General features: G+C 38.8%; 2 protein-coding genes across 5 annotated transcripts; one reads left to right on the plus strand and one right to left on the minus strand.

The window, feature by feature from the left end:
- Nucleotides 1-637: 637 nt before the first annotated feature.
- On the minus strand, nt 638-6398 carry LOC139949089 (10 kDa heat shock protein, mitochondrial-like). Of its 3 annotated transcripts, none has more exons than XM_071947491.1 (5): nt 6298-6398; nt 4896-4993; nt 4170-4328; nt 3749-3838; nt 638-3058 (listed from the first exon to the last, which is right to left on the minus strand). In XM_071947491.1, the coding sequence occupies exons 2-5, from the start codon at nt 4896-4898 to the stop codon at nt 3002-3004; spliced, it is 309 nt and encodes a 102-aa protein (XP_071803592.1). In that variant the 5' UTR covers nt 4899-4993; nt 6298-6398; the 3' UTR covers nt 638-3001. The 3 variants fall into 3 exon arrangements, with proteins under 3 accessions (XP_071803592.1, XP_071803593.1, XP_071803594.1); XM_071947492.1 differs by having other exon boundaries at nt 4896-4990; nt 6298-6377; XM_071947493.1 differs by lacking the exon at nt 6298-6398 and adding an exon at nt 6272-6291.
- Nucleotides 6399-7233: 835 nt separating this feature from the next.
- On the plus strand, nt 7234-21949 carry LOC139948843 (60 kDa heat shock protein, mitochondrial-like). Of its 2 annotated transcripts, none has more exons than XM_071947187.1 (11): nt 7234-7332; nt 9109-9302; nt 9978-10313; nt 12020-12209; nt 12449-12617; nt 13106-13205; nt 13945-14052; nt 14633-14770; nt 15839-16013; nt 17709-17887; nt 18546-21949. In XM_071947187.1, exons 2-11 carry the CDS (start codon nt 9114-9116, stop codon nt 18714-18716), a joined length of 1755 nt encoding a protein of 584 aa, XP_071803288.1. In that variant the 5' UTR covers nt 7234-7332; nt 9109-9113; the 3' UTR covers nt 18717-21949. The 2 variants fall into 2 exon arrangements, with proteins under 2 accessions (XP_071803288.1, XP_071803287.1); XM_071947186.1 differs by having other exon boundaries at nt 7239-7447.
- Nucleotides 21950-25911: the final 3962 nt, after the last annotated feature.

Raw genomic sequence — 25911 nt, forward strand, 5'->3', positions numbered from 1 at the left:
AACCATGGGCTTGAGGTTGGTTCCAATGGTGGACCACAGTAGTCGACCAATGGTCAACCAGCCTGGGTTCGAGTGCAAGTGGTCAAACCATTGTGCACACTCGAACTTGCTCTTATAGTCTACATAATTGATTCTGTTATAATGATTTGGCTATTATAAGATCATTATTAGTAGCATGGTTGGACTGCACGCATGTCACACGCGGCGACTGTGCCACGCTCGCCATTTTGAGGGTCAATTGGCTTACAGTGTACAGGTAAACACTGCGTCGCCTGAAATGTGCACTTCACTAAATAACGCGCAGAGACATTGACAACCAAAATGACGCATCCAAGATTTATCTGACGATGACTTCAGAAGAATTGGGTCAATAATGCTGTAATATCATTCAAATTGAAGTAATGTTTGTTACATCAAAAACATTGATATGATATGCCTGTGTTGCAGATGAGAGATCTAAAGTTTGATAGGCTGATGTTGGTATTTGTTATATTCGTCATTATTCAGATAAAACACTAAAGCTTATTATTGTGTATTTGCTTTAATCTGTATACACATTGCTGACTGCCATAGCAACTAACTATGCATAATTCTTTATTTAAGGTTGTTGGGGGAGTTTCTTTGTTTGTTTGTTCAGGTTTGTTTGGGTGGTTTTGTTTGTTGGAAGGGGGGGCCTTCTTTTGTAAACCCTGTTATTAATGTGTATGTAATCTTAGGTTAACAATGGCCAATATTAAACCAAACCAAAAAATTAATCAAGTAGTAGTAGTCCATGTAGTCTGGTTAATTGCTAAATAGTTCAATTTTTAATTTGTGATTATTCTATTGATTGCCTATTTTGGTCCACATAAAACTTTGAATGCAAATTTCATTATGACAAATAGTGTTCATTTGTTTTTGTGACAGTACTTCAATTTTGTAGGTCAGGAGACCGAGTTTTGCTGGTCTGTCTTCCCCTTGTGGGCCCAATTTCATGGCTCTGCTTACCGTAAGCACAGAATCGGCACTTACGGAAGCAGGGAATTCTGTGCTTACGGCAAGCCTATTTCACGGGTAAGCGGTGAATTTTGGCTTCTGCGTGGGGGGGGGGAGCTGTCGCCAATGGCTGCTATGACAATGTTGGAGAGTAGCCCTTTTCATTGACTTGTCCTTGAAGCCACTCACGAAGCCATAAATCTGTATATTGGCCTGTGAGAAAAAATCTGGAAGCCACAGCTTTACAGACAAATTGCTATTCTAGTAATCCAAGAAAACACACTGGCTCCAAGATGACAGTGACAAGCATTATACAAGTCCACCAGTTTGTAATTACTGTTCATAGTTAATTAAAAATGTGCCTTTAATTGGGGTATCAGTCTAGATTGAACAAATATTAAAGGATAGTACCAACAGAAAAATCAAACCACAAACAGTTTTTCTAATAGTCCATGAAAATGTTTATTGAATTACAATCTGGCATACATTTATTACCAAGTTTTACAATGCAAAGACCTGGGCCCAATTTCATGGCTCTTGCACTAAGCAAACAATCTGCGCTTTTGGAAGCAGGGTCAATTTTGGCTTATGTAAGCGTATTTCACGCGTTAGCCGGGAATTTCGACTTCTGCTTTGCATACTTCACGTTACTAGGCATTATACACTTAAACAGCTAGCGCAGAAATTCGGCGCTTGCAGGTATTAAAGCGGCAAATGGTGATCGTAAGCGCAGAATTAATCGGTAAGCCTAGCCATGAAATTTGGCCCTGAACTTATCGCTCTATACAATCCTTTCCATTACAGTCTCTATTTTGTATTACTTGTTGAACTCTAATAGAGAAATTAATTAAAACCCATACAAACAAACCCTTTTGTCTATGTTGAACATAAGAGTGTCTATATCATTGATTTGAGCTTCTGCCCTTAATACTGGAGAATAGTGGCTTAAAGACTTAACTATTCAAATTACTATTATTGTTCAATAGTGGACAGTATTCTACGCAACAGTCAGTTATTTTGAGAATACCTTTTGGGCAGTATAAGAACTGTAAGGGATCACAATGATGATGCAAAAACACAGATGAACTGGCCGGACAAACGCAAATGTGGAATGACAAACCGGTAAGTGTGGGTAAATTGTTCAGTTGGAAAAAAACAAAATCAACACAATACAAGTACAATAACAAATGAAATGTGAAATTTAAGAATGAGAAATGCTTAACTTGGGTTTTGTAGTTAAGCATCCAGCAATTTGTTGACGGACATGTGCCTTGCTTATTGTCTACAAACCTTAAAATATTAATTGTTGTACAGCCTTATGCAAACTAGTGCCCTCATTCTTTTGGTATAAAATAAACATACAGGACCAATTAAACACAGAATTTACAAAACATGTAACTTGTGTTTGCCTACATGTTTTAATAGCAAATAAAAGGTTTGCAGAATACTCAAAATCATAACATCAGTCTCACAAAAATCTAGTGCCCATGAAGTTTGAAAACATCCAGGTATACAGAATGAAGAGTTGGTGCTCTAGTCAATCAACCATGTGTGCAAACTCTACATGATGTTTAAGGAACAGCAAATTGTTAAGAAAGCTGATTGAACATGAGACAAATAGTTGACTTACACATTGGAATACAGTTGTGTTAGTTGGCTATTGACTCCTTTCATCAGCCAGAATAAATCTTTGGTGCGCCATTTTGAAAGTCAGATTCCCAGTGCAATTCAGTTCCTATGCAATGTGCAAATACAATGTGCACATAGTGACATGAGCATCATTTCTTTACAAGTAATTTGACTCCCAAAATGGCAGACCATCAGGAGACTGTAGTCACATGTGATGTCAGTGCACATGGTTGATAAACTCATACCTTACTACCAATGTGCCTCTTTATTCTTATGCAACAGTCCATTAATATCTCAAGATAGGTGGTCGCGTAATGATCAGAGCTCATTGCTTTAACCATGCTAGATCACCGTACACAGGTGTACAAATCTAATAATGAGGTCAAAAGTCACTGAATCAAGCTGACTCCTCCCACTTGGCCAATATATCTCCTTCCCTGAATAAATAAAATTCCTGTACCAAGAAAACCAAAGAGAAAAGAATCTTAGTGAACTGTCCCAACACAAAACTTCCCAAAATGTAAAAGGCTCCTAAGAAAAACCAACAATTTTTGCATTTATTTACAGCAAATGAAGTTAATACTTGTTTGTTCACACAGAGGGATGAAGACCCGGGCTTACATATAGTTTACACATGCAGTTTAAAGCCAGGTCACACTTAGACATCGCTTCTACTCTGATGGAAAAGGGGCTGAGAGCATGGGAAAGCATTGGCCAAATGTAGGAGGATCTCCATGTGCGTGATTTGGTCTAGGTGGGATCTCCCAGGTAGGGAAGCTGTATTCTCTCTCCCATGTTTATTTTGATTGTGCTAAAAAAAGCGTAGCCAAGTCATGGCCAGCAGTAATTGTGATGTAGTTTTTAATTTCTCAATTTGCTAGATTTAGACAACTATAGTGCCCGGACTTGATAATGAGAGTTGTCATGGTTGTGTGAACGGGGTATTGGCCCAGCTGTTTCCACTGGTAAGATTAGAAACTATTATTATGTTTCTTTTCATCACTATTGTCATGACTATTCATTTGACAACAAATCATGAAAAAATGCGGTGTGCGATTATTTGCATTTGTTGATTACTGTATTGGCTTTTTTCCTGAAACTGAAAGAAGAATTTGTTTATGTGAACACGTGCACAATAACTCACTTTGTCATCAACAGAAACTTTAGTTCCTCCATATTCTGGAAGCAAAACTCGATCACCAACAGTTACAGCCACTGGCACCATGTCTCCTTGCTATAAAGACATCAAAAAGAAAACAATAAGATTTGTGGCTCTCCAGAATAAATCCTAAGAGAAAAGAGGTGGCATTGTGGTCCATGGTGTACTCATGCTCATTTCAAGGTACTCTAACATATATGACCATAAATTGACCATAAAACTAATTTTGTTATTAAAGTCACCTGGAAATTAAAAAAAAATTCTTCAAACATTGGAGTATATCAAGGCAAAGACCAGGGGCATTGAGGCCACTGCCTTCAAGAAGCACCAGGCATGTGTTGCATGTATTAAGTTTTTTTGTTTAAGTCCCATTATTATTATTTAGATAAGTTTTAGTTGATCTAACCTGGTTTCTGGCTCCAGGTCCCACAGCACAAACTGTAGCATCCAGTACCTTAGCCTGGCTCTTCTCTGGAAGCATAATACCACCTTTTGTCTTCAGCTCAGGTGCAAATCTCTCAACTAAGATGCGATCAAACAAAGGCTTCAGTTTCCTTAGTCCAGCCTGTATTATGATACAAAATATAAAAGTCACGATAAGCAGGCCAATAAATAAACATTTAATCATAAAAGTTGACTTCTATGGCTACATTCATAAAAATAAATAATTTTGTTCCCAACAAAGTTGCGCTGTTGACCGTTAAAGATTATAAACGAGACATAATGCTGCTGAGCTGCTCTAATGCAACAGACCCCATTTCTGCATACAATTTCTTTCAAAATGATCACTGCAGCTCTCCTTGAGACCGACTGCAAACAAATTAATGGCCTGGGAACATGTCAAATCTTGTTGATGATTAATTTTGTGTAATGTCGATATCTACACTTGCCTTACCACACAAACACACAATCAGAGCACCTAGATGACTGCATTCTTTGGTACATTTTAAAAGGAAACTTTTGGGAAGAATGATACTCTTGCCATGCCATACATATTGTTACCCGTTATTCCGTTTGAGATACTACTGTTGCTGACGCTTCCATCAAAGGATGAAAGATGTGGTCATCTCTTTAAGACTAAGTGTTGAAGACTCGCATCTACTCAATCTATGGTGAGCAACATCTTACTTACCATATTCTTTATCTTCGATGGGATAATGAAACAAACTCTAAAACAAGTTCCTTGTCCTGAACCTTTGTGGGCTTCGATCTACTCTGCAACAGTAACTGCTATGATACAACAAAAGACAAATTGCAAAATTCATCATTGAGAACAAAATAACAGTATTTCACAGGCACCATGCGAATGGAATTGTACAAATGCAACAATGCACAGCAAGTTGAATGTACATAGCACTTGGGTGAGTGAGGATGATTAAAATAATTGACACTTAGTCTTAGAAAAGGGTCATTTTATATATGCATAATTATTAATTAGCAATTAGCACTGTAGAAGTAGATGACTTTATTAGCAAAGACACCCACAATAACCCCCCTTGGCTTGCTTCGATCCCCTGCAGCTTTATCCAAAACAAAGTGGCCCTCTCTGACAAAGTCGATTGCACCCTAGCGTCACCCCCTAGCAAAGTCGCTCCCAGATGTTATTTAGTTCGGAAAATTATAATATTAATAATTATATAGATACTTAAATAACTCAATGTCTAAAAATCACATGATTTTCAATGTTTTATTGGGTGCATTAGCTTCCCTGGGTCGATCCTGGTCTGCCCCCGATACAGGTACGTTTGAATAGCTTTGACGCCATTCCAGGGGTTCTTCCGTCTGCTTGTAGAGTGGGTCACTGTGGGGCTGGCCCCGACCGAGGTGCATGACGTCACCACGAGAGGGTGAGTGGCGTCACCCCAAGAGGGCGAGTGTGATCGTTAAATTAGCTCTTGCTTGTCAAGCTCACCCGAGTGAGCACCGTGGGGTCAACTCGGGGAAGCTTATCGAACGCACCCATAACGTCGCTCAAAAAATGAATAAGGGGGTCAAGGGAGTCAAGTATGCAAATATTAGTAACAATACGCAAAGTAAATAACAATTAACAATAATAAACATTATTACAAAAAGAGTGTAAAAATAATTAATATTAAAAGTTATAAAAACCTGTAGTTTTCTGTAGGAACAAGTGTTTGTCTTTGTAGCAATCCTTGTTTGCGGGTACTCTTCTTTATTATAAATCTACATAACAATGTGTTTTTAAGTTTGCTCCCAGCACGGAGGAAGGAAACGAAGAACCTTCATCTGGGGGCGACTTTGCTAGGGGCGACTTTGTCAGGGGCGACTTTATTATTGTAAGGGCGTCATTGTCAGCAATGGTGGAAGGGCGACTCGAGGCGAGCCCCCAAAAATTCATAACATTTATAATTTTAATACAAATATAAGATTATTGTTACCCGATGTTGCTAAACATGCTCCGATGGTAAGGTCATAACTAACGAAAAAGTACGGTAGCGACCAGATACATCATCTACTTTCCGCCATATATAACTTATTTCGTCTTACCATGGAGGTAGAAATAGAAGTCTTACCTGTTTTTACGATACTTTTTTGCAATCAGATAAACACACTGAGCCGGCGGTAACTCACTTTTCTATCTTTCCATGTGTGTGTACGCAGTGTGTGTGGCGCGCATTTTAGGAATGTGCGCAATAAGAAGATTACGCTGCTCTCACTCGCAATCTGGGCAGAAATTTGCGCGCAATCTGCGTGCAATTGAAAATGTTGTGCACATTCCTAAAAATGCCCAACAGGATACACGCGCACGTGCTCACGTCTGGTATCTAGCCTTCGCAAAATTTCTTAGCACACGTGCTCGCGGGTCGTCTGCTGCTTGCCGTATCATTTACCCTTACATAAACTTGCCGTCTAGAAGTTTCCATCGGCTTGTGTGGAACCAGACCATCAGTACTTTCGTAATTTAAACACAAACGTTTGCAAGATACAAAAGTAAAGTTCATTTAAAAAAAAAAAAAAAAGAGGAAAGTTATAAAATCAGTTCTGAACTCTGATTGATCTTGTATGAACTTACACGTCAACAGTATTTTTACAGGGTATTTTTCTTTGCATAGTTAAATCGGGACTGTTGTTGTCATTCACTTTTCTTGAGACAAAATTTGAGTTTAAAAAAATCAAATCATAGGAGGAGGATAGCTATTTGTAATTTTTTATAAATAAGCATCTCACACTTATGTTCATCTTAATTGTATGGTTTTATCATACAATTAGTGACGCCTTGATATTGACGAGAGTTTGTTTGATGGTTTGTTTTTACCATGGAGGTAGTAAGAATTATATCCACGGTTTTACCATGGAGGAAGGAATACTGTTTGAACGATTTGTAGCACGCATACAACACCGTTTAGCTGGAAAATAAACGGGGCTTACAAAAAGTACGAGAAACACAAATATATATTTGTTTAGCCTTTTTGAGATAGTAGTATGCACTACCGTGCACAGATGGCAATACTCTGCACGTGTTGCAACATTACGGTGACCCCTGCACAAAACTCGTATCCCGACACCGGCGGCGTAAGCAAGCTAGTTAGTTATTCCGTTCAACACAGGTAGAGATTCGACTATTCATCTGCTCATTTCTCTCTGGCCAGCTAACCTAACTCGTCCTCAGTGAACCTAAAAATCCAACTATATTCTTCATAAAATAGCTAGCAAACGTCAAATGTGGGTATACTTTTCTTCATTTTCAATAATTATTGTTAAATATTAAATAAATAAAAATATTAGGCCTAACACTTTGTTTTAAAATTTAAATTAAACAATATTTAACATAGTAGAGTAAAGATTCAGGTCGGATAACTCCTTCAGGTCCTTGCCCTGTGATTCAGAACGTGCCGCTCGGCTACCTCCCTCCATGAGTGTTGTGGTGGCAAGGGGTACAAGGGACATTTTGGAAGGGGTACCAGGGCCCAATTTCATCGCTCTGCCTAATTCCGTAAGCACAGAATCGGCGCTTACGGAAACGGGGAATTCTGTGCTTACGGCAAGCACTGGTTAGCGGCGAATTTTGGGGTCTGCGCATGCGTACTTCGTGTTACTACTACATACAAGTACAAGGCATTCTACGCTTACATTTACAATACAAATTACAAGGCTAGCGCAGAAATTCGGCGCTTGCACGCAAGTGGGGAATTGTGATCGTAAGCCCAGAGGTTGGCGGTAAGCAGAGCCATGAAATTGGGCCAAGGTCTCTTTGATGGTTTGTCTGTTGTTGGGAATTGGGTTAGGGCATGGAGGAAGTTCTATCTCCATGTTAAGTTAGGCATTTTTAGGGCTTGGCATTTGGAACTGCCTGTGCCTGTTTGTCAATTTGTAGAGCCTAGACTAGAGGTGGGTTCAATATTACGATTAGCTTCCCGGGGTGTTGACCTTGATCTGCCCCCGGTGCGTTCTCATAGCTCTGACGTTATTCCAGACCAGGGCAGGGGCTCACCCAGGTCAGCCTCAAGTGCCCGGCTTCTTGTGGAACAGGTCACTTGGGGCTGGCCTGAGGTGCATGACGTCACCCCGAGAGGGTGAGTGATCGTGCGATAAGCTCTTGTCAGGGGCTCAATCGAATGAGCCCCGCGGGTTCGACACAGGGAATCTAATCGAACGCACCCATTGTAAGCATGGTATTTGGTAAGGACATCGAGGAGGAGGAGGGGGGGTCAGGCGTGATATTGTCTGTTTCAGTGTAATATTTGGAGGGAGGCTGGGGGGGCGGGTACAGTACTACTAAAAAGTATGATGAGGTTTATTCCGCTGTCGTGGAGATGATAACAGAACGAACCTCATCAAACTAGTTCTAGCAGTGGGGATCAGTATTGTTTAAATTAAGAAGGGTCAGGTCCCAGGTGACTGTTGTTGGGAAGGTGTTGCCTGTTGTTACTCCGAGCTAGAACTTGGACTTGAGGTTCGATCCGCCACGTCTTTGTGTAGACGGTAGCGGAATGAACCTTATAGTTCTAGGAGTAACCTGTTGTAGGAAGGGGGTTGGGTGTTGGAAGGTGTTGCCTGTTATAGGACTAGAAGGGGGTTGGGTGTTGGAAGGTTTTGGGTTTTATGCGAATAATTGTTTTGAGTAACTACCAAAAGTGTCCACTGCCTTTAATTCTTCCCACGCAAAAGGTTAATGTTCTCAACTCGCATAAACCAGAAAAGGAAATTTGATTCTTTGGTGTCTTATTTTCATGTTGCCATTTTATTTTGCAAAAACATGAGGATGTCTGCACTCTGGATAAATAAAACAAGCACTATACCTTTAAGTACCATGCATGTATTCTTGAAGCAGTTTGGCCATTATTTTGTCTGGTTGAATGCATGGTATTTTGTTTATTTGACAGTGAGAATGTTTCGTGTACCAGCTGTAATGAGGCCATTGATGGCCAGAGCGCTAACTCCATCTTCATCGTATGCTGTACCTGCAATGACCAGATGTTATGCCAAGGACATCAAGTTTGGTGCTGATGCTAGATCTCAGATGCTTGAAGGAGTGGATCTCTTGGCAGATGCTGTAGCAGTAACCTTAGGACCAAAGGTACTTTCTTCAGCTGTCACTTTCTTTTAAAAGCTATTACTAGTAAAAACTGGCTTCTGACTGGCACCTCGAACAAAGATATTGATATAATAGGGACACTGCCAACATAGGGCTGGATAGCTCAGTTGGTAGAGTGCCGACACATTAATCTGGAGGTCGTTGGTTCGAATCCCACTCTAGTCAATTCTTTGTTCAACCCCAAAAATCATTTATAAATGCACCTCGTCAGTTTCCCTTGTAGCTTATATTGATATATGAAACAAAAAGGTTGCATCACCCTTAAGGTGATCCCCTGGCTGCTGCTTCCCAGGTTGTATCGTAATTTGGGTGTGATCCCTGGCTACACGGCAGTTAACGGTTGTATGGCTTCTGACTGGCACCGTGAATAAAGATATTGACAAAAAAGGGGAGACCACCAACATAGGGCTAGATGGCGCAGTTGGTATAGCGTCGGCCTGGTAATCCGGAGGTCGTTGACTCAAATTCCACTCTACAGTCAATTCTTTGTTCGACCCCAAAAATCACTAGTTAAAACTGTTAAAAGAAATATTTTCGTTAAGGATGTTACAAGAATGCCAATTTCTTTAAAGAAACAGTTGTGTTATGGTTTTGTATATTTTTTCCTTTGTACATTTGTTTTGTTATAAAAATAATGTATCCTCTCCTTCCTGCTAGGGTCGCAATGTGATTATTGAACAGAGTTGGGGAAGTCCAAAAATAACTAAAGATGGAGTGACTGTTGCAAAGTCAATAGAGTTAAAAGATAAACAAAAGAACCTGGGTGCCAAGTTGGTACAAGATGTTGCCAACAATACCAATGAAGAGGCTGGAGACGGAACAACCACAGCAACCATCTTAGCAAGAGCCATAGCAAGAGAAGGATTTGAGAACATCAGTAAAGGAGCTAATCCAGTTGAGATCCGTAAAGGAGTCATGATGGCTGTTGAATGTGTGGTAGACGCTCTGAAATCACTCTCCAAACCCGTCACTACACCTGAAGAAATTGCACAGGTAGGCAGGCAATTTGAAATTTATAGCTTAAAGGCACTGGACACTATTGGTAATTACTTGACAAAATAACCGTTAGCATAAAAACTTACTTGGTAACAAGCAATGGAGAGCTGTTGATAGAATAAAACATTGTGAGAAGCGGCTCCCTATGAAGTAACGTAGTTTTTGAGAAATCTATTTTCCACAAATTTGATTGCGAGACCTCAGAATTAGATTTTGAGGTCCCGAAATCAAGTATCTGAAAGCACACAACTTCGTGTGACAAGGGTGTTTTTTCTTCCATTTATTATCTCACAACTTGGCCACCAATTGAGTTCAAATTGTCATAGGTTTGTTATTTTGTGCATTGTTTGAGATACACTAAATGAGAAGACTGGTCTTCGACAATTACCAAAGGTGTAACCAGCCTGTGAAAATTTGGGCTCAATCGGTCATCGAAGTAGCGAGAAAAAGATGCAAGAAAAAACACCCTTGTTGGACGTATTTGTGTGCTTTCAGATAGGAATTCTAGCTAGAAGTCTTTTATTATTTTAGTGAGAATTACCTCTGTCTCAAAAACTACATTACTTCAGAGGGAGTCGTTTCCCACAATGTTTTAAATAATCAACAGCTCTCCAATGCTCGTTACCAAGTCAGTTTTTAAGTTAATATTTGTTTTGAGTAATTACCAAACCTGTACTTTCCCTTTAGGGTAGGTTTTTCGCAGATATGTTTTACTTTGATTAAAATATGCACAGAGCACAACAGGAACAAACTTTATGTAAAACAATTTGTAGTGATTGCCAGTGTTTTATGGGATTCAGTGAAACATGGTGTACTTATTGTAGATTATGTTTTAAAATGTTGACCAATTAAGACCTGATATAAAGTGAATTGGTCACATTAACATCATTTGTGAAGGGGCAGCACAACAAAACATTTGTATCTACGGCAGCACTAAAACTTAAAAGCGTGGGAATATCATTCAAAACACTAAAGGTGAAATGATTCTTTTTAGGGGATGAGTTAAATGATTTAATAACAAGTTCTTATATAGCGCATTTTACAATAACCATATCAATGGGGTTTACGTAAGTTCCCTGGGTGGAATTCACAAAGATTTAAGACTAGTCTCACTCGAGTAAGGACAAACCTAACTTAGGACTTGCCTTGAGTTTTTAAAAACTACTAGAATCATTTCATCTGCATTGTTATTATTGAATTTGACCACTGGTCATTGAGCTAATAACATTCCTTAAATCATTCTCAGCTCCCTGGGTAGTATACAGCCCCGGGCTGCCAATGCGCTCCTAAGGCATGTACCAATTTATACCCCTGGGTGAAGAGAAGCAATTATAGTTAAGCATCTTGCGCAAAGACGCAAGTCTCATGCCTGGGTGAAGAGAAGCAATTATAGTGAAGCATCTTGCGCAAAGACGCAAGTCTCATGCCTGGGTGAAGAGAAGCAATTATAGTGAAGCATCTTGCGCAAAGACGCAAGTCTCATGCCTGGGTGAAGAGAAGCAATTATAGTGAGGCATCTTGCGCAAAGACGCAAGTGTCATGACCAGGACTCCAACACACACCCTGATGGCTTAACCACCAGAACATGAACTAGATGCTGTAAATAACTTGACCATTTTCCCTATGTGATTGAAATGTTTGAGAATGGAATTTATTCAAAAAAGCAAAAATGAGCAAAGGGACGTGTTTTTTCCATCCTGTAGGTTGCTACCATTTCAGCAAATGGAGATAAAGCCATTGGAGATTTGATATCTCAAGCTATGAAACGTGTTGGTCGTGATGGTGTTCTGACTGTTAAGGATGGAAAGACTCTTAATGACGAATTAGAGGTTATTGAAGGACTGAAATTTGACAGAGGTTACATTTCTCCTTACTTCATTACTACTGCTAAAGGTATGTTATAATATTCTCTTTATCAACAATATTGTCGTTGAGATTGTGGTTAGGTCTGAACGAAAGATGACTAAACTACAACAATGAAACAAGTTAAATTTGTTACAATCAAACATAAAACGTCAAAACCTGGAATAGATCAAGTTGAAAATAAAATGGCATCTACCACTAGAGCTAACCAGTGTAAACCCACGGGAACCTTCAACAATAAATCTTTGTAATCTTTGGTATGATTGCAGGTCAGAAGGTCCAATATGAAGATGCACTTCTGTTACTGAGTGAGAAGAAGATATCCACTATTCAGTCTATTGTACCGTCATTGGAGCTTGCTAATGCACAGAGACGACCCTTGGTTATTATTGCTGAAGATGTAGATGGAGAGGCTTTGAGCACATTAGTCCTCAACAGGTAGATATCCTGAACAGATCATGTATAAAGAAGAATGTACTGTCTTAGGTCAGCTGTTGCATGTGATGTTGGTTTATGATGCTACATTTCCTTACAAGGATAACATGCTAAATGGGGTGTGGTTGGCTAGTGCATCAAGTGCTCGCCTCTCACCAAGGTGACCCTGGTCCGATACCCGGCTAGGGCCATATTTGAGTTGAGTTGTGTGTTGGGTCTCTGCTGTACCATGAGGGTTTTCCAGACCATTCGGTTTTCCTCCCTCGGGAAAAATCAAACCCTTTCGATCTCTGGCTGTGCTCCATGGCCATAATGGGTTGATGTGGCTGGCAGCCAAAGGCGCCCTTGCATGCCTGCTTCTTGAACACGCTATAGCCGCGTCCTTTGCAATTCAGCTCTTAGCTGCGAGTAAGGAGGTTAGCCTCCCAAATTATTAGTATTATTCTGCAACTACTGGTAGACGTTAACATTTGGGTATGATTGATTCACAGATTGAAGGTTGGATTACAGGTAGTTGCAATCAAGGCTCCGGGATTTGGTGATAATAGAAAGAACCAGGTGCATGATATGGCCATTGCTACAGGTGGAATGGTAAGATTTCACTAAAATTGGGTAAAGGTCAATTCTAGACAGTCGGGTACTTTTATAAACCACTAAACTATTACATTACTTAAAATAATATATGATAAAGTTATCTGAGGATGTGCCAACTGTTTAGAAAGAAACAAATGTTTAAAGGCATTTGGACACCTTTGGTAATTGTCAAAGACCAGTTTACTCACTTGGTGTATCTCAAAATTATGCATAAAATAACAAACCTGTGAAAATTTGAGCTCAATTAGTCGCCGAAAGTTGCAAGAGAATAATCAAAGGAAAAAAAACACCCTCGTCACAATCAATTCAACAATTTTAATGAGATATTACTTCTATCTCAAAAACTACATTTCTTCAGAGGGAGCCGTTTTTCAGAATGTTTTATAATACCAACAGCCCCCCATTGCTTTTTACCAAGTAAGTTTTTATGCTAACAATTATTTTGAGTATTTACCAATATTGTCCAGAGCTTTTAATCCTTAAATGACACATAAGCAGGGGTCGGTTTCACAAAAAGTTAGAACTCGTCTTATCTCGAGTTAGGACGAGTAAGTTGTCCTAACTTGGGATTAATCTTAATGTCTGCATACTACAGTGCAGGGTTGGGACTCGTCCTAAGTCATAAGACTAATCTTAAGTTAGGAAGAGTTTTGTGAAATCGGCGGCAGGAACATGACATAGCGACTGGAGTTAACAAACAAAGTATAAGTACAGTGTTTATGTTTCTATTTGTCAGGTGTTTGGAGATGAATCTATGGATGTTAAGATAGAAGAAGTACAAATGCAAGACCTTGGACAGATTGGGGAAATCACTGTCACAAAAGATGATACCTTGATTCTTAGAGTAAGTATAAAGTCTCTTAAAGTATGTTTTGGAAGGGAATGGTCCTGGGTGTTTAACGTCTTTCCAGAAGTGTGCTTTGAATTTCTGTATTACTCAAGTTTAAGGGCCACATAAGCTGTGCTAAATGTAGATTAGACCAGTATGGGTTTATATGCGAGCACGTGGTACATAACAATGGATGCATTTTTACATTACACACATATGCTCAAAGTGCCAATATAACTAAGATGGAAAAAACTGGCGGTACAATGTAAAAGGCAAAGGCTAGTTGTACACTATGTATGCTGGTTAAGGAGCCATTTTTTTGCTATTAGTTTCCAGAGCTGGTCTTTATATCACTTGTTAATTAAAAACTTACATTTGAAGTACAATTTATAAATACCTTGGACAGTTTACAAACTCTGATTGGTCTAAACCCTATCACGTGGGGATGTATAAACTTAATACCTCCTCGAGTGTTTATTTATTCTTCAAATGTAGGTTTTTAAATTAATGACTATAGTTTAAACAAAGCTGTCATAATCAGTGAATGTAGTGCTTTATGAACAGAGTAATAATATTTGTTTTTGTCAATAAACAGGGAAAGGGTGACAGAGCTGCCATAGACCGCCGTATTAATCAGATCAGAGATGAGATTGAAGACACCACGTCCGAGTATGAGAAGGAGAAATTAAGTGAGCGTCTTGCCAAGCTATCTGATGGAGTAGCCGTTTTGAAGGTAACTTCAAATTTTAAGTTATATACTTTTCCAATCGTTCCATTGTAATATTTTACTTCAGGCCCTGCTGCCATTATGGTATGAGAATATTTCAGAAATAAAAACACTGACTGCCAGGAAATTGATGTCCAGTTTATATTTTGTCCATGGTTCAACCGTTTATAGTTTTACCATGGTTGTACCATTTTTAGTTTTACTATGGTTGTACTGCTCAAGTTGTACTATTGTTGCCCCGTGAAACATGGTTGCACCGTGAAATACAAATCTCCTACAACTTTAGTTTATGACAGTTTCATGGACCTTCATCAAAATGAATCATCAGCAGAAACACAGTGTGATGTTTATACACAATGTTGTATTGAGTGTTTGCTGAGGTTTAAAAAAAACAATTCAAAAACAGATGCCCAAAGTCAAAGAAAGTTTGTTTTGCTCATGGAGCAGTGCCATGAAATTGAGCCCTAATCAGAAATGGGAATCCCTAGTAAACATTTGCTTTTCATACACAATATCAACATTTACCCTCGCAGGTACCCATTTATACCCCTGAGTGAAGAGAAGCAACTATAGTAAAGTATCTTGCTCAAGGACACAAGTGTCATGACCGGGATTCAAACCCACACTCCGGTGTCTGCACCAAGACTTGAATTCGATGCTCTTAAGGGTCTGTGTACTTTTTGTAGGACAAAAAAACACAATGTCCACAGATTTACATTACACTTACACAGTTTGAAGATAATGATGGTAGAAAGCTTCCCTGAAATATTACTTGCTGAGGTGCTGTAGTTTTTGAGAAATGAGTAAAACAATGTCATGAAAATAATTTTCGTCTCAGTGATCATGAGATGAAAATTATTTTAGCATGTAAAAAAATTGTTTTACTAATTTCTCAAAGGCTACAGCACCTCAGCAAGTAATATTCTAAGGTACGCTTTCTACTATCATTATCTTTAAACATTGCAAGTCTAATGTAAAATATAAACTGTGACACTGTGTTTTGTGTTACAAAATATCCTTTCGCCACTCGGCCATGACACTCATTGATTTGGATGTATTTTGACTTGATAACAGATTGGTGGATCTAGTGATGTAGAGGTGAATGAGAAGAAAGATAGAGTTCAAGATGCAATGAATGCAACCAGAGCAGCTGTAGAAGAGGGTATCGTTCCAGGCGGTGGAGTAGCATTGCTTAGGTGTATACCAGCATTAGATAGTATTACAACAGAAAACAAGGACCAAGAAACTGGTAGGTTTACAGGCCCTTTAAGAAGCAATAGTTTACTGACAGCATCAAATAATCTTCTTTGATATCTTTGAATAACTTATCTTCAAACTTTAAGCTTACAACGCAATGTAGTGATATAGAAAGGTTTGCGATAACACCAAGTGTGACTATCTCTAATGAGTTGGCGGGTTCTGAAAAGAACCGTTGGTTTCAACCGTTGAGTTGAAACCAACGGTTCTTTTCAGAACCACCCCAACTCATTAGAGATAGTCATTACATGGTGTTACCGCAAACCTTTCTATATCGTATTTCCACCATGCAAAGTTTGAAATCCTACAATGTAATGAGCAATAGCCACTATGTGCATTTACCATGAAGGAAGTATTCACTTGTATGTCACTTGTATACTAAGAAGGCAATTGCCTGGTATATTTGAGCAAACTGAAATCCTTGATTAGTGATTATTATTTTATTGAAGAAGGTTTAAGAGTTATTGCTGAAACACGGTCACAAGGGGGAACTAACATACACAGCGCCCTCTCTTTACATGAACTGAGAACAGCAACTACAAAACTTCCTTTCTTTTCCTGATTTCTGTTCTTATTTCACATTTAAGACTGAGCTATGTTATAAAACACATATTGACTGGCATAATTCAGTAACTAGTGTACGTCTATTCCCCCTCGGGCCTGTGAGTGACTAGAAGAGGGGCCTATTTCCTTCGGCCTCGGGGGAATAGGTCCTTCTTCTGCTCACTCAAAGTTCCTCGAGGGAACAGACATACACTAGTTCCCACATTAGCAGTCAATATGTGTATACTACTCTTTGTCACCTGAATAATGGGAATGGAGCATTTGACTATTAGAGGGATAGACTATTGATCAGTCACTCTTATTATTTACATATTGATTGGCAACAAGGTAACTAGTGTACGTCTATTCCCACGAGGGACTTTGAGTGACCAGAAGAGCGACCTATTTTCCGGAAGTCGAAGGCCCCTCTTGTGGTCACTCACAGGCCCGAGGGGGAATAGACGTACACTAGTTACAATAGATGTTAAATTTGCATCGGGGATAAAGAATATTAATTTTGGTTTTTACCCATACACCGATGTGTGTTAGCACTGTATCCTCAGTACTTTCCCGAGTCCTGTGAAAAAATATCACAGGCATGTTACTCGAGTGGGATTCGAACCCACGACCCTTGCAATTCTAGAGCAGTGTCTTACCAACTAGACTACCGAGGTTGCCCGGCAGCTAGAGGCAGTTAGAATCCTATGTTTGGCAGCGGGTACCGCAACGATATAATAGATGTTAAATTTGCATCGGGGATAAAGAATATTAATTTTGGTTTTTACCCATACACCGATGTGTATACACACATCGGTGTATGGGTAAAAACCAAAATTAATACACTAGTTACCTAATTATGAATTATAAATATGTGTGTTATAACAAAGCTCGGTCTTAAATGTCAAATAAGAACAGAAAAAGGAGTTTTGTAGTTATTGTTCACAATTCAAGTCAAGAGAGGACGCTGTTATCGCGGGCACTATATTCAAAGACTATTGCCTGCTCTAGCACTATTCCTGCAAAACTCGCGTGCGATCACTAGCCTATATTAGTTCATCCCACGTGACAGTGTTTCAGCCAACCAGATTACAGAAAGAGCAAGAGGTGTGTTATTAAGTCATTTATTGTATTGTTTTGCCATTAGGTATTGCCATTATTCGCAAGGCTCTTCAGATGCCATGTTATCAACTAGCGACCAACGCAGGAGTAGAAGGCTCATTGGTAGTTGCTAAATTATTGACCTCCGAGTCTGAAATTGGTTATGACGCAATGAAAGGGGAATATGTTGACATGGTCAAAGCTGGTATCATGGACCCAACAAAGGTAAGTACAGCTTCATGGACATACTACTATCAAATCAATTAGGTAGTAGGGTAATGTAACACCCGTTTCAGACAGTTTCCCCAGAGTCACGCTGAACCAAATAGGTTAGGAGTGACTCTAGGTCGACCCAAATCAATTTGTTTTCAGACAAGCGAACCCAACATAACATTAACAAGCTCAGCTCATGACATGATCGATGTCTGAAACCAAGGCGCTCCAGAGTCGTTCCAAACAACTGCAACAGTCGATCTTTCGATTTCAAGTACGTCTAGTCCCTCCCAACTGTTTCAGACGTCAAACTTTTCATGTACTTAATTTGGTTCAGCACAACTCTCGAGTATTCTGATATTATTAATTTTTTAATTCAATTCAGATAAACATTTATTTCCATTCTTTGATGAAAGTTTTTAAATTTTCCCTCTCAAAAATGTATTCATACTTTTAGGGTGATAAAATTACATTTTGATGGAAAATCTGTTGTTATTTAGTTTAACCTGTCCCTTAAAGGGGTTCTGTGAAAATTTTACAATATGTTTTATTTTTCCCCTGTGTAAGAACAGTTACCTGTGCCTCATTGATATTATTTTTTCTCGGTTGCCACTCATTATGAAACGTGTTTCAGATTGATTAATAGCACCAACTTTTTTTAATTTCACAGGTTGTGAGAACGGCACTTGTTGACGCTGCAGGAGTGGCATCACTATTATCAACAGCTGAAGTTATAGTTACTGAGTTACCTAAGGATGACAAAGTACCAGATATGGGTGCAATGGGTGGTATGGGAGGTATGGGTGGTATGGGAGGTATGGGTGGTATGGGGGGATTATAAATATCATAACTCACACAGAAATGTGCCATTTCATATTTAATTAACCCAATATTTTCCTTTGTATGAATCGGTACCAGTCTGCCCGTTGTTCATGTAGATTTGTTTATATGAGAGAACAGAAACTGGATTGAGTTTGTAGATGCTTGAATGGTTGGATATTGACCCCTTGCACACACGTCACACACCGCGACTGTGCCACGCTCACCATTTTGGTTAGCAAAAGGTTTATTTGTAAGAACTGCGTTGCCTAAAATGCGCTCTTCACTAAATAATGCAAAGTGTTATTGCCCACCAAAATGGCGCATGCAAGATTATCCTGATGCTGACATCCGGTATTTGGGTCGCCTAAAATGCGCGCTTCACTCAATAATGCAATGTGTTATTGCCCACCAAAATGGCGTATGCAAGATTATTCTGATGATGACGTCCGGTATTTGGGTCAATTCGTGAAATCAGTCAACCAATCAGGTATCCAGACTCTGTGTAGATCATAGGCAGGATTGTTTCAATGAAAACCTAGGCAATGTAAAACTGTCTGCATTGTATTCAATTACTTGAAGGGACCTTTACATTCATAAGTAGAGGTGTACGATGTTTAGATGACATAAAAGGAGCAATAGTATCTCTAGAATCTAAACCATTTGTGTTTGTTTCATCCTTAAAACCACAAAACCAGAAAGGATCACTCCATGTTCCATTGAAATCTTACAAACCTACATGTAGTCTCTGATTTTCTAGTTTCCTCCAGCGGGGACCTTAGTTGTTGTAATGTTTTAATTCCGATTTAATTATTTTGCACTTAGTATCGAGTTTGTTTTATAAAAACACACGATTGTTTTTTCAAACTGACCGTTAAGTGTGGTATTTGAGTATGGAAGATTGTACACTCGAGCTCCATTTAATTTGATTTCTAATAATGTGACTGTTACAAACTTTGGGTATATTTTATTACTGTTTTTATATATGATGAAAACTGCAACTAGTGATATAAGTTTCACATTTGCATATTACAATGAATATGTGTCATAATACGCGGTGCAAAGGGCTGGTGGAATCTGCTAAGCATACAACACTGATTGCTAAGTAGTTTGGTCTCTGACATCTATCAATGTTCTTTTAGAGTGTCTATCAGGCATGAGAATCTTCCGGTTTAAACCGGAATTCCGGTTTTTTTCCTTTCAAAATTGTGGTCTCCGAGTTCGATGTGAATTTGCTATAAAATTCGGGGGGTAGGTTTTTGGGGGTATACATTTGGATTTCTCTAGTCCCTCTTCTCTAGTCAGACAATGTAAGTTTACCTTTGTAATTGTTATTATCGCGGATCCACACGTACGGCGTTCATGAAAAAACGGCACCTAAACAATAAATTACCGTCAAGCAACTGGCCCAGTTTACGGCTTGTGGTCTTCCTTGCATCGCGCATGCATGCGGCAGCAGCGACAGATGTATAAACTTGCCTCATTCCTCGCTTCGTTTACAGTGGTACGGTTCAATAATGTTTGCGTGTAATGCGCTCGCTGCTGCAGCAGCAAACATAACACGTGTGGAGACTTTTGAAAGTCTACTGAAAAAACAATGCACGTGTTTGCACCATGTGTACTGTGTACGTGCAGGTTTGTACACGAACCAATGAGCGGCGCGGCACGAATCTGAGATCGCCGGCAGGCCATGGAAAACTGGTACCTGTTATTTGCCTCACAACCAGCGAAAGATATATTGGGAACTAGCGAACACACGGTACGTCCGCGGACGACGTGCTTTCTTCATTGGTTCTATTTCTATGTTGGGGTCTTATCTCAACCTCGTTCCAGTTATACCCTATGCTGAATAACAACCTCTTTCTCAAAAACACATCGCTCTCGCCAAATATATAGGCCTATATATATATTTTAAAATGTGCGTCGCCGACGGATCGTTAAAATCACAAACATTAAATTGCAAAAGAATTTCTTTTACACAACCGAATTTCAAATCAAGAACCTATAAAAATGGTTGTTGGTGAGAAAAAAAAAACATTTTCAAGGGCAGAAATAAGGGTTAAGATCGTCTAAAAAATAAAAATATTATTACTATTATTTTTTTTTCCCTTTCTTTTTCCGGAGTTGTAACAAAATCGCAGGCGAACCCAAAATTGTTTGAGCTTTACATTCCTTATTTTCCCTTAAACCTATTTTAAAAAAAAAAAGGAAAAATCACACAAAAGTAGCTCACTTCTACCTGGAAAAATAGGTGTCAGAAATGCATCAGAGACCACCACAGAGCTTCTAAAATACCCAGAGCTCCCAGGGCCCTTAAGCGGGCCCTGGACCCCGGCCGTAAGGGACTTCGAGCTGCGCGCTTCGCACACAAAAATGATAGAATTTTGACATTTTCAATCAACTTAATTTTTTTCCTGTTTTTTTATCATTACCCATTCTCATGCCTGGTCTATAAATGATGGCCGATTATTCACTGTTATTTTCCCTACTTCATTGTTTATCTACTTCAAAAGATAACAATATCTGTTTTAATATGTGATATGAAAACAAACTGTTGTTGTGAAGTAAGGAGTCTTCACTTCAATCTCCTTAACAGCTACATTAATTTTTTTCCTAGCATTAATGTTTTCATACAAACTTTTTAAAAGTAAACTTATTATCGAGGTGCATTCATGAATTGTGTCAAAAAAGCAAAGCAAGGAATTTTTGATTTAGTATGAGAAGTTTTATTGACAGTAACGGTTAGCAGACTGTAGATTCCAATTGGGGTATATTCTTCCTGCGTGAATAATAAAACTGTTCTATATTCTCGGCAATATCTCAAATTTTGATATTGCCCCTAAAAACACTGGCCCCTTTTGTAATTTTTGAGATATTGCCCCTCAAAAACGCTAGCCCCTTTTGTAATGTCATGTGTTTTAGTGGAGAAAATGAAGGGGGGACAAGAACACTGAGGAAAGTATTTTCTTGCCATCAGCTTCCGCTCTGTGTAACCCTCGCACAAAGAACAATACAGCACCAAGCTAAACTAGATTTAAAGGCACTGTCTGTACATGTTTTGTAATTGATCAATTAATATTAATTAATCTGAAGTAACATAGTTTTTGCGAAAGAGGTAATTTCTCACTATAATATTCAACTGTGAATGATTCATTACATAATAATTCATAACATAATAAGTGTTGATCCTGATGGATATTGTCTCATTTGACAAAATAAGAATCTTAATAAAGAGAGAAAGTATGGTTTAAACTATTCCTGTATGACAGTTGGCTCAGATAATTTTTGAAATTTACACACAATCTTGTATAAAATGATATTTAAAGGCTCTACAGGGTGTCTCCCAAAACAACTATGATGAATACACTTAAAAAATATGATTCTGGAGAAAAAGGATTTGATAATTTTCACACCCTTTACAAAAGTGAGCAGCGCTCACACACGCATGAAATATTTTCGGACTTTGTGGACATGGAAGTTGAGTCCATGAGCTATTAATACATTTAACACCCCCCCCCCCCCGATTCATACATTATTTTTTTATTTGGCAGCCATTTCAAAACGGTGCATGTTTTTTTGTTTTTTTGACACACAGTGTAGGTTTAATAATGACTGAATATTAACTTCAATAAAAACTCACTTAGTACTGTGCGGCAGCTTTGAGCAGTGTACATGTAATGCATTTTAAGAAAAGTTCCAAGTTCTGCACTTAGGGGGAAATAATATACCTGTTGCAGTCGCCAAACTAATTTGAAAAATTAACGGCGGTGTTAAATACCGCCCTCTTCGTGTGGACAATTGCTGCTTTATGATTGGTCTGTTGCGCGTAAGCTACGCTTAACAGACCAATCATAAAGCTTGGTTATTAACTTACGCTTAACAGACCAATCATAAAGCTTGGTTGTATTAACTTACGCGGAACAGACCAATCATAAAGCAGCAGTTGTCCACACGTAAGAGGGCGGTATTTAACACCACCGTTAATTTGTCACCCGCAAATTAAATGCCACCGTTAAACCAGCATAGCGCCCTCATTTTTGTGTTGGTACAATATTTTAAAAACACAGTCCACATGTTAAAGACCGGCGACCACTCACTCAGCAGCTCAACTTCTGTTCTGGAACTTTGAATTTGTTCATATTTTCTTCACTTTTTGGCAGAAGTTTTGCCATTTCTGTGGTGGGTACAAACTACCAACTCTACGCGAGAGAACCCCAAACTAGAATTAATCGCAAGGAAGGTAAGCACACACTGTCACTGATTATAATAATTATTTCACACACAGTAGTAGACCCAGTAACTTTTTGACTTCATTTGTCTTCGACAGATGAAGTCAAAAATTGTTTTAAAAGGAGTACAGCGCCCCAGTTACTGGGTCTAACACAGTAGTAGTTTATAAATAGTACGTAGTGACATTCGTCATTAATATCACTATCAGTAGCTTGGAAAAGGAAAATCGCATTTTCCTTTGGATTTGACAACTCCTCCATTCAGGCTGTGTAGTATGAATGAAGAATAAGAATAAATACAGATTATGCGTAAAAGTCCCTCTCGCTAAAACGATTAGAAAAATAGAAGTTCACTGATCAAATTTTCCATCAAATTGCACATCAGTAAATACTTATTTTTATTATTTTAGCATCAGTTATTGATCTTAACTTAGCATGCTTAGCATGTTTTCCTCATAAGTCACAAATGGGGATTAGTAACAGTGTATGTGTTTTTGGACCATCTTAAAGTAATTCATCTCAACGCCGAGGGTAAGAACTTTCAACAACAAAAACACAAGACATACTTTTTGGCCCTCCTCATGAACAAGATATGCAAAAGTCTTTAAAAAAAATCAAGGCTCTCTGTTGAACAATCTGAATGTTTAACTCGTTCCAGGTACAGCCAACTACAAATGGAACGCCACCTAGCCACTATCAACAAAGTCACTTCATCATTTGGACCATCTCCAACCTTCAAGGTAGAAAAAAGGGATGCCTTTTTTGCAGAAAGTGCTGCAAGATTTCCACTTGATCAACTACAGGAGAGTTGACAATGGCAAAATAGAGGCTGGTGGCCTTGGCTAAACTCAAACATGTAATGAATGCTATAAAGAGTGGCTCTTTGTGAGTTTTACCCTATACTCCACAATGGAAACTGACTGGGTAAACTGTTTGAATGATTTGGGTGCGAACAAAGAAATATTTACTGGGATACTCAAACCAATGATATCCGGATTAACGTGCCGGCGCTCTACCAACTGAGCAATCTAACCCTATGTTGGCTGTTTCTCTATTTTTGTCAATGGTGAGCTTTGAAAATTTCTCACGCATAGCTGGCCTCTGGCCTTGGCATCTCTGTGTACACAAAAATCAGGAAATTTAGTTGTGACTCGAAGTATGACATGTTGGTGCGTATACTGCGAAACAACCAAAGAAACAATAAGTTTGTAAAACTAAAAATGAAAAGTTGATAGGGTTCATTAAGCACAATGAAGTTACCTGTTTAACATCATAACCCGCTTTAAACTTGAGCTGGTTTCATGTTTGCACCTAGACTTGATGACAACTCGTTAGGCGCTGCCTATTTGTCTGCCTTGCATGCAACAGTCACAGTGCGATGTTACACATACAACAGTCGTAGGTAGCGCAAGGCAGCTCGACTGACTCACACACACATCCTGGGATCGAGGGTGTGTGTATTGTCCCCGCAGCTACACCGCGCTGTAACTACACACCGCACTTAACAATTACCGTCTTGACTTCAAGACTAGTTTGCACCCAACAGAGGTACTCAAAGGAATCCACGGTATCAACAATTAGAAAAATAATATTGATTGTTGGTGTTACTGCAAGAGACTAGTGGCTGCACTGTACGAAATGCACAATGATTGATTGATTGATTGATTGCTGTAAAAGGAATGACACCAAAAGTGTAACGTCAGGGCCCAATTTCTTAGCTCTGCTTAGCGGCCGATTTTGCGCTTACTGTGCAATTTCTATTTCATAGCCATGCTAACCATAGGCGCGTGAAAAAGCATGCTAACCTTCAGGTGCTTACAACACAAAAAATTAATGACATTACAATGCAAATCTATGGGCGCCCAACTTTTCTGCTTACCTGTGAAATACACTAAGGCTTAAGCACATTTTTCTGCTACAGTAAGCACGGAATTTTGCTTACCACTAAAGACACTGGACACAATTGGTAATTGTCAAAGACAAGTCTTCTCACTTGGTGTATCTCAACATATGCATAAAATAACAAGAACCTGTGAAAATTGAGGTCAACTGGTCATCGAAATTGTGAGATAATAATGAAAGAAAAAACACCCAATCACACGAAATTGTGTGCTTTCAGATGCTTGATTTCGAGACCTCAAGTTCTAAGCTTGAGGTCTTGAAATCAAATTCGTGGAAAATTACTTCTTTCTCAAAAACTACGTCACTTCAGAGGGAGCCGTTTCTCACGATGTTTTATACCGTCAACCTCTCCCTGTTACTCGTTACCAAGTGAGGTTTTATGCTAATAATTATTTTGAGTAATTACCAATAGTGTCCACTACCTAAAGCAGCGCTATGAAATTGGGCCATTGTCTCAAATGACATCAGTAATTTATTACTTGTTATTTCTTTTATCTGCAATAATTACTTCATACTTTGCAAAATGTCATGTAAATGTTTTTATAACCTCTAAAGGAATGTTTTGCACAAATCTAATTTTAATGGTCACTGCTTGAAAGATTTGTCAATCTTATTCTAAATAAATGAAAAGTTGTTTTAATTAGCCTGTTTTCAGTGTTGTTGTTTTTTTGAAGGAAGTTAATTCTGTCAATGCTTTTAATGAGGGTCCGAAATTACATGGATTTAGGAATTTGTTTAAATAAACTTATGCTTTCTAATGTTAGTACTTGCACTGTTTTCCTCTTTGTTTACTAGCATTTACACACGCTCGTTTTAAAGACCAGCCATAGATCTCTTTGATGTAGATTGTAGGACATCCATGCAATGCACAAACTCATAGATGGCAGGAAAAACTGACACTATTTCTAGACTGATTTCAGTGCAGCTCTATCAGGACCATGTCTGTTCATTTGTGGTTTGTTGTTATCATATTCGAGAAAGACTGCTGTGCAAGTGCCGGTACGCATGGAGGTAGAAATGTTATGATGTTGTTCTTTGCACATCAATTCATTGATTTTCATCCAAACTTTATAACGTGCGTTATTG

This window comes from Asterias amurensis, chromosome 16 (genome assembly GCF_032118995.1).
Source record: "Asterias amurensis chromosome 16, ASM3211899v1".
In the NCBI taxonomy this organism is placed as follows: domain Eukaryota; kingdom Metazoa; phylum Echinodermata; class Asteroidea; order Forcipulatida; family Asteriidae; genus Asterias; species Asterias amurensis.

What these genes read in the sequence shown, in the direction of transcription:
- LOC139949089 (XM_071947491.1), bottom strand. An exon ending in GACCTGGAGCCAGAAACCAG is followed by an intron (nt 3,839 to 4,169) that starts GTTAGATCAACT and finishes ATGTCTTTATAG; the next exon opens with CAAGGAGACATGGTGCCAGT. An exon ending in AAGTTTCTGTTGATGACAAA is followed by an intron (nt 3,059 to 3,748) that starts GTGAGTTATTGT and finishes TTCTTGGTACAG; the next exon opens with GAATTTTATTTATTCAGGGA.
- LOC139948843 (XM_071947187.1), top strand. Translation starts at nt 9,114, where the DNA reads ATGTTTCGTGTACCAGCTGTAATGAGGCCATTGATGGCCAGAGCGCTA. An exon ending in AGCACATTAGTCCTCAACAG is followed by an intron (nt 12,618 to 13,105) that starts GTAGATATCCTG and finishes ATTGATTCACAG; the next exon opens with ATTGAAGGTTGGATTACAGG. An exon ending in AAACAAGGACCAAGAAACTG is followed by an intron (nt 16,014 to 17,708) that starts GTAGGTTTACAG and finishes TTTTGCCATTAG; the next exon opens with GTATTGCCATTATTCGCAAG.